The sequence below is a fragment of the Carassius auratus genome, unplaced genomic scaffold (genome assembly GCF_003368295.1).
Source record: "Carassius auratus strain Wakin unplaced genomic scaffold, ASM336829v1 scaf_tig00038950, whole genome shotgun sequence".
Classification (NCBI taxonomy): domain Eukaryota; kingdom Metazoa; phylum Chordata; class Actinopteri; order Cypriniformes; family Cyprinidae; genus Carassius; species Carassius auratus.
In genome coordinates this window covers 130001-137500 of record NW_020526479.1, presented here as the reverse complement: position 1 = coordinate 137500, position 7500 = coordinate 130001, and the positions used below count along the sequence as shown (strand labels likewise).

Genomic DNA, 7500 nt, shown 5'->3' with positions numbered 1-7500 from the left:
CGTAACATGTCCGTGACAATACCCACTAAAAACCAATTTATCTACAAAAGATTTTGGATTGCTTTTAAATAGAGCATTGTGCATATAACAGAGAAGACTTATATTAAGTTTGTCCTCCACCTTTAGCCAGCCAAACAGGTATGCATTTTATCCACACTGTGTGTGTGTGTCTGTCTGAGAAGTGTGTGCTTGTGTGTGTGTGTGTGTGTGTGAGAGAGAGAGAGAGAGTGTGTGTGTGTGTGTATGTGTGAGAGAGAGAGAGTGTGTGTGTGTGTGTGTGTGTGTGTGAGAGAGAGAGAGAGAGTGTGTGTGTGTGTGTGTGTATGTGTGAGAGAGAGTGTGTGTGTGTGTGAGAGAGAGAGAGTGACGTCAGTCCGTGTCTGTATAAAGTCTCTCTGAACTGATGGCGAATGATCAGAAACCAGCAGCTCGAGGAACTTCAGCAGTCTTTTCTTATAAACTCTTATTAATGTTCGTTCTGACGATGTTTCGTGTGTTTTCGGCTGTTCTGCTGCTGTGTGTGTGCGGTGTGTGTGTGCGCGTGAGCGCGGAGCGCGCGGGAGATTTCGGAGTGAAACTGTGCGGCCGTGAGTTCATCAGAGCCGTGATCTTCACCTGCGGAGGCTCCCGGTGGAGGAGGAGCGCGCACGAGCCCGGTACTGCTCACCTTCATCATCCTCATCATCCTCATCATCAGCTACAGGGTTAGTTAGAGAACACCGAGATCCTTGTAATTAAATAGATGATAACTGTAAATATATATATTCTGTTAAACTTACACCCAATGCAACATTATTTGCTCAGTTTAATGATATACTACAACTTAGAACTTGAAATGAATTTATTAGCAACTATAGACATATTTTTAAAAAGGAAAAAAGAATTCACACAAAACAGGATTAGTAAAACTTTACAAGTAAAACTGAAGAAAAAAAAACTATTTTAAAGTGTTAAAACTATAAGTAACTTCAATAACAGCATCCTACACAACCACCACAGTGTTCTTACTCATCTTCATCATCATCCTCATCATCATCAATAATGTGTTTATTTAGGAGTAAATTAGGTTGGTTTAAGTCCTGGCTCATTTAAATATCTCAGTCTGCATTTGTTACAAGAAAATTTCAGTTTAGCAACAGAAAGTATTCATTTGTTCGTCATTCTGTATTTCAGGTGTAGTTTTAGGTGAAAGCTCAATAATATGAATTCTAATAATAAATCAATGTGATATTAATGATATCATTGATACTAATGTGTCTAATAATGATACATATATGAATAAATACTGTCAGGAATAGAGCACTGATGGAGTCAGACAGTAACGGAGAGATTCTTCAGCTGGAGTCAGTTATTGATGATTGATCATAAACACTATCCGCGTGATCTGAAGCTCGTGCTCGTGCTCGTGCTCGTGCCCGTGTCTGTCGCAGGTCTGCTGCTGCTGGACGCGTTTCAGGACGCTGTGGACACAGAGCGTGCGCTCAGCCCGGATACAGAGACGTCTCTCGCGGAGCTGCTTCCGGTGATGATGAGCGACGGACCGGAGACGCTCGAGCGGACGCGTCCCGACCGGCGGAAGCGGAACTTCTCCATGGGACTGGCGGGAATGTGCTGTAATCAGGGCTGCACCAAGAACGACATCGGCCTCCTGTGCTGATGATGATGATGATGATGAAGGACTGAACTGTTTGATCGTCCCAGTGATTCATTTCTGTTTATTTATTTCACATCTGTTCATATGACCACATGAATAAACAACTTCTTGATTGCAACTTTCATATTTACTGACTAATAATCTGTTCATGAGAGTCACTTAACGAATAAAGGCAAGTGTTGTGAGTGAATCAGAGTGAAAACATTAAGCTTTTCCAGAAAAGGTTCTTTATAGTGGAGAAGTGCTCTTTAAACTGTTTAAATGTTGTTTAAGAATCGATCACTGAAAGGTTCTTCCACGGCACCCGTTTACACCGAGTGTTCATCAGAACTGATTCAGACCTGATTTATAATAAAGTGTTAAAATGTGCTCAAAGCTTCAAGACATAAAATATAACAAAAGAGAAGCACAATGCACTCAAACGAGTCCAGAGATGAAAGGAATCGGTCTCTAAACTGATCAACACTTTCTGCCGTTAGAACAATAATACATTCAGATTCAGAGACGCTTTTAAAGTGTTCCTGATTCTGTTCAGTCGAAGAGAAGCTTCGGGAAAGTGCTTCAGTCGTTCGGATCAGATCCGGTGTGTTCCCGGAGCACCGACAGAAGTGTCACGCGCTGAAGATTAAGTTGACACAACTTGAAATTAAGTTTTGTTTTTTAAACATACTTTTTAATTTCCACTTTGTAAAGGTTATTTTATTTTTATATGTTTATATGTGGTTTCTGTCTTTGATGGAATCATTATATTTCAAAAGCAGATGCGCGTGAGTGACGTCACACGCTGAAATTAGAATATTCAAATGAGCAATCAGTCTGATGCGCGCGCTCTGATGAAGCTCCTGAAGCTCTTGATGTTCCTGCTGCTGAATGTAGAGGATGATCAGATTACTGCAGTTACTCCCAGTCTCAGAAGGTAAGACGCAGGGTTCTGTGCTGCTGCCGCTGAGCAGGGAATGATTTACCACTAAATTTAAACCTGCTTATTAGTCACAGTTGTTCAATGTTGTCAATTAAAAATATTCATTTTATAGTACAGAGGTTTAAATACTAGCAAAATATACACATACGCTTATTAAAACGGAAATAGCGTTTTATTCACATCTAGCACACATGCTTGTAAGGCACCAATTTGCAGTAGACGTCACAGTGACGTCACTTGCAGCTGCGCGCACTGTGATTTGATAATATATAATACTTACATATACATTTAAAGTATGAAATACAATTTAAACCTTAACAATTCTGACTTTTTCATTGTAAATTCAAGTTTATTTCCTAGTTCGAACTTTATAACTTAATTCAACTCAACAATTGCGAGTTTGTCAATGCTGAGGAAAACAAGCTGGAAGTGTGGGGATATAAACTCATGAGCTGAGGGAATGACGAGATGATTTTTCTTACCAAAATTTTAAAATATAAACTTTTTTATTATTATTATTCCATGGTTGAATAGCCTGCTACAGTAAAAATGCACTGTAGAACATTCTGTTAAAAAACACACCACCGATCAGATGGGATGTTTTATTATTTAAGTGATCAGGCGTTTTCACACACACAAACAAACTGAAAAATCTACCCGTATTTTTCAGACTATAAGTCGCATTTATTTAGAACCAAAAACCAAGAGAAAACATTACCGTCTCCAGCCGCGAGAGGGCGCTGTATGTGTTCAGTGTAGACTACAGGAGAACTGAGCAGCACAGAGCGCCCTCTAGCGGCTGGAGACGGTAGTGTTTTCTATTGGTTAATTTCTCTTGGCTCATGTCAAATTAATTTTGACAAATAAGTCACACCTGACTATAAGTCGCAGGACCAGCCAAACTATGAAAAAAAAGTGCTACTTATAGTCCGGAAGATACGGTAAATGAAACGCTATTATTTGAAAAATTGGTTTTACTTGGTCTTTGAAAAAAGTAGATATTGCTTTTGTATCTTTGGAACATCTTTAAAACTCTCAAACGTGTACTGCACCTCACAAAAACAGTACAAATACCTGCAATAATAATAAAAACAATCATTTAGTGCATTCACACATATTCAGAAAAAGCTGAATGAAGTTTACAGGCCGGACAGATTCAGTGTTTGAGATGAAGATCTTCTTCTCTGTTGTGCTGGAATCCCATGCATCTGAAATCTCTTTATATAAAATCAAACCAGAACAAACAATCCCAACTACAGAAATGTCCATGAACGAAGATTATCAGGATCTGCTGCTGATGAAGATGATTTTCACATGATTTGCATATTTTGGTGATAAACCCGACCCTCAGTGTGTCACTCTTCAGGATCTGAACATCTCTGATGAGACGCATGAACTGAAGCATAATCACTGCTGAACACTGGTTCATCTGAGACAAACATCTGCCTCCTCAACGTCTTCATGAAATAACAACAGAAACACACATGAACTGATCCGAAAATGATCTCGTTTTCTTATATTGAGCAGAAAAAGCGGAAAATACAAATTGCAGATCTTATTTTTATCTTTGCCATATCTTTAGTTCTATGACAGTATTAAAAAAACAAAGCTTTAATAATGTGATTTGTGTCTTTATAACGTCACGCTTTTGTATGTCTTGCACAATATTTTGGAAGGGCATCATCAGATTTCTGCTTCTTTGGCTCTTAAAACCCCTGATAAAGTGAAAGAACAAGCATCCCATAATTCCAGTTAAATCAAGGCTTGAGACTCCTGGAGGACGGTCACACGCTCTTGCTGTCCTGGATGACATCGACTCTCTGAGCCAGATCCTTGAAGGAGGGTCGATGACCCGGTTCTGCCGCCCAGCACTCCTTCATCAGCGCATGAACCTGTGAGACACACACACACACACACACACACACACGGTCAGCTCTCGGTGTGCTCGGCCGCAGACACACACTCACGGTCGGAGGCTTCACCTCGAGAGGACAGCCCTCGGGAGCCGGCAGACGATAGCCTCGCTTCAGGAGATCGATCAGGTGATACACGATCATCTGACCCTGTTTGTCCTCGCCCATCTGCTCCATAAACACCTGACACACAAACACCACGCATTAGTCTCATCAGCATCATCATCACTGTCGTCAGCAGACGTGTCACTGCTCTTATATCGTATATGGTAATGTGATTCCAGCTGAATGAGATGAACATGAGCGTCACAGAGGAGACGGCGGGTCACTCACGGCTGGAGGACTGCAGCTTTTGTCGCTGTATGTGAAGAGTTCATAGAGAACGACTCCGAAGCTCCAGACGTCTGACGCCACGCTGAACTTACTCTCAGTCAGAGACTCCGGCGCGTACCTTCATCAACACACACACACACACACACACACACACACACACATCATCATCTGACCAAGCGTCAGGGCTCCGGACTCACATCTGAGAGCGCTGGGGGTGTTAAAACTAACCCTAATGTAATCTTGAAATTATGAATAATATATCACGTGAATAATATACCACATGCACACGTGACAGTAAAGGGTGGTTTCGTTAGATGTTAGCGGTGGTTATAATTCGGGCGAGCCTGGAGCCCTGTGAGTGAATCTGGGAACAACCGGCTCACATTTCACCCAAAACCATTGTGAAAAGGCTTCATTGTCATTACTCAGAATAGTATTGCTTGTTGGTCTCCTGATTTTGGGGTGAAATACAGCACAGTTCTGGATCTCCTGTGGATCTCCTCACCAGAAGATGGGGCTCTCGCCCGGCTCTCGGACCGTGTAATACTCCTTATCCTGAGGAAGGACTTTAGTCAGGCCGAAGTCTCCGATCTTCACTCGAAACTCACTCTCCACCAGAATGTTCCTGGTGGCCAGATCTCGATGGACGTAACGCCTGGACGCCAGATAGTCCATCCCCTAAACACACACGAGACAGAAGCACAGACGCTCGGCTCCTCTGCTGAATCAAGTGTGTGTGTGTGTGTGTGTGTGTGAGAGAGAGGTGTTTCCAGTACCTTACAGATCTGAGAGGCGTACAGCAGAAGCTTCATGTGGTCGAAACGCTCCTTGTTCTTAGAAAGATAATCTCTCAAACTACCGAAGGGCAGAAACTCCATGACCAGCCGCAGGTTCCTCCGACCTGAGGGGAGAGAGAGAGAGAGAGAGAGAGAGAGAGACAGAGAGAGAGAGAGAGAGAGAGACAGAGAGGGAGAGAGAGAGAGAGAGAGAGACAGAGAGGGGGAGAGAGACAGAGGGAGAGAGAGAGAGAGAGAGAGAGAGGGAGAGAGAGAGAGACAGAGAGGGAGAGAGAGAGAGAGAGAGAGAGGGAGAGAGAGAGAGACAGAGGGAGAGAGAGAGAGAGAGAGAGAGGGAGAGAGAGAGACTGTGTGAATGGTGTCTCAGGACCAGCATGCTCTGGGGCAGACAGAGGCTCACCTGCGCTGTAACACACTCCCTTGTATCTGACGATGTTCTCGTGCTGCAGCGAGCGCAGGATCTCGATCTCACGCTCGAAGTCTCGCAGGTGTTCGGCCGTGCTGTGCTGCAGCTTCTTCACCGCCACCACTTCACCCGTGTTGTCCTGCAGCGGGTCGTAGCGGCACTTCTCCACGCTGCCGAAGTTCCCCTGCAGACACACACACACGGAGTGACGTCAGGAACACTGACACTGAGTGATGAAGAGTGATGAAGACTCACCTTCCCCAGCAGCTGCAGGAAGATCAGGTGTCTGGCCTCAAACTGAGTGGGTTCCTGACTCTCGAACGCTCCGACGAGACCCAGAGCCCGATGCCTGCTGGGAACCGTGTCGCTCTCCACCAGCAGCTCGTAGTCTGGTGCACACACACACACAGTCACACACACACACACACACACACAGTCACGCGAGCGCAGGGTTATCACAGTGTTTGTGCTCGGTGCGTGTGGCGAGCGTCACCTGGTGTGAAGAGGCTGTTGAGGTCTCGGATGATGGCTCTGAACGAGGGTCTCAGCAGCGGCTCGTACTCCATGCAGCTGTTGATCACGCTGGCCAGCTCTGTCCACTTCGGAGCTGGGAGCTGGTGCTTGTCTTCGTAGAACAGCAGCTTCTGCACGACACACGAGAGCATCAGTTAGAGTCAGACACACATGCAGACAGAAGAGCAGAAGGACCGCCGCACCTTGGAGCCGTCGTACGCCGCGAGCGGATGTTCTCCGCTGCAGTAGATCTCCCACAGCGTAGTGCCGAAGCTCCACTTATCTGCTGCCAAACTCAGGCTCTTGCTGTCCTTCACACACTCGGGAGGAACCCACGGGATCCGGTCCACCAGAACTACAGACAGAAGAAGACAGACGTGCGTCAGGAGAGACACCGGGACTCTGCTCTGTCTGGACTCTTCTGAAGCGCTCACGTTCTCTGGGCTGGACGGTGATGCTGATCCCCGGGTCACTGAGCTTGATGAACGGAGGCGTTCCCGTCTTTCTGTCTTCCTCTCGGGTCACCAGAACGTTCCTAGCACAGACGTTTCCGTGGATCAGGTTCTTCTCCTCCTGCGGATCAGAAACACACGGTGATTATCACGTCTCTCATTTATCTGCTGCTGTGATTCTGTGTCGCTCACCAGGTGATGTAGCGCCCATGCTAGCTGCTTAGCCACCTCCAGCTTCCAGGTGATGTTGATGGTGCTGCGGTTTCGTTTCAGGTATGTGTCCAGAGAGCCGAAGCGCACATACTCCTGCACCATGATGTCTGAAAGACACGCAGACACTTACACACCTGACAGAGACACGTGTGTGTGAGAGACTGTGTGTGAGAGAGTGAGTGTGTGAGAGAGTGAGTGAGAGAGTGAGTGAATGAGTGAGAGTGAGAGAGTGAATGTGAGAGTGTGTGTGATAGTGTGTGAGAGTGAGTGAGTGTGTGTGTGTGAGAGTGAATGTGA

The 7500-nt window shown here is 45.3% G+C and overlaps 2 protein-coding genes across 4 annotated transcripts in view; one reads left to right on the top strand and one right to left on the bottom strand.

The window, feature by feature from the left end:
• The first annotated feature begins 373 nt into the window (after window positions 1–373).
• Window positions 374–1772, top strand: LOC113083597 (relaxin-3-like). Its single transcript, XM_026254661.1, has 2 exons — window positions 374–656; window positions 1431–1772. Exons 1-2 carry the CDS (start codon window positions 404–406, stop codon window positions 1655–1657), a joined length of 480 nt encoding a protein of 159 aa, XP_026110446.1. The 5' UTR covers window positions 374–403; the 3' UTR covers window positions 1658–1772.
• A 1994-nt stretch (window positions 1773–3766) lies between these two features.
• The window catches only part of jak2a (Janus kinase 2a), a 15663-nt gene continuing 11929 nt past the window's right edge, over window positions 3767–7500 (bottom strand). For all 3 annotated transcript variants that reach the window (XM_026254653.1, XM_026254651.1, XM_026254650.1), the window contains 11 exons: window positions 7183–7310; window positions 6973–7111; window positions 6742–6893; window positions 6519–6669; window positions 6281–6414; window positions 6020–6209; window positions 5599–5723; window positions 5328–5500; window positions 4823–4940; window positions 4559–4672; window positions 3767–4468 (listed from right to left, as the gene is read on the bottom strand). In XM_026254653.1, coding sequence (XP_026110438.1) covers window positions 4361–4468; window positions 4559–4672; window positions 4823–4940; window positions 5328–5500; window positions 5599–5723; window positions 6020–6209; window positions 6281–6414; window positions 6519–6669; window positions 6742–6893; window positions 6973–7111; window positions 7183–7310 — 1532 coding nt within the window. In that variant the 3' untranslated portion in view covers window positions 3767–4360. The remainder of the gene's footprint in view (window positions 4469–4558; window positions 4673–4822; window positions 4941–5327; window positions 5501–5598; window positions 5724–6019; window positions 6210–6280; window positions 6415–6518; window positions 6670–6741; window positions 6894–6972; window positions 7112–7182; window positions 7311–7500) is intronic.

Excerpts from the sequence above, each read along its gene's own strand:
- LOC113083597 (XM_026254661.1), top strand. The coding sequence starts at position 404 with ATGGCGAATGATCAGAAACCAGCAGCTCGAGGAACTTCAGCAGTCTTT. Across the intron at positions 657-1,430 it reads GAGGAGCGCGCACGAGCCCG|GTCTGCTGCTGCTGGACGCG; the intron begins GTACTGCTCACC and ends TGTCTGTCGCAG.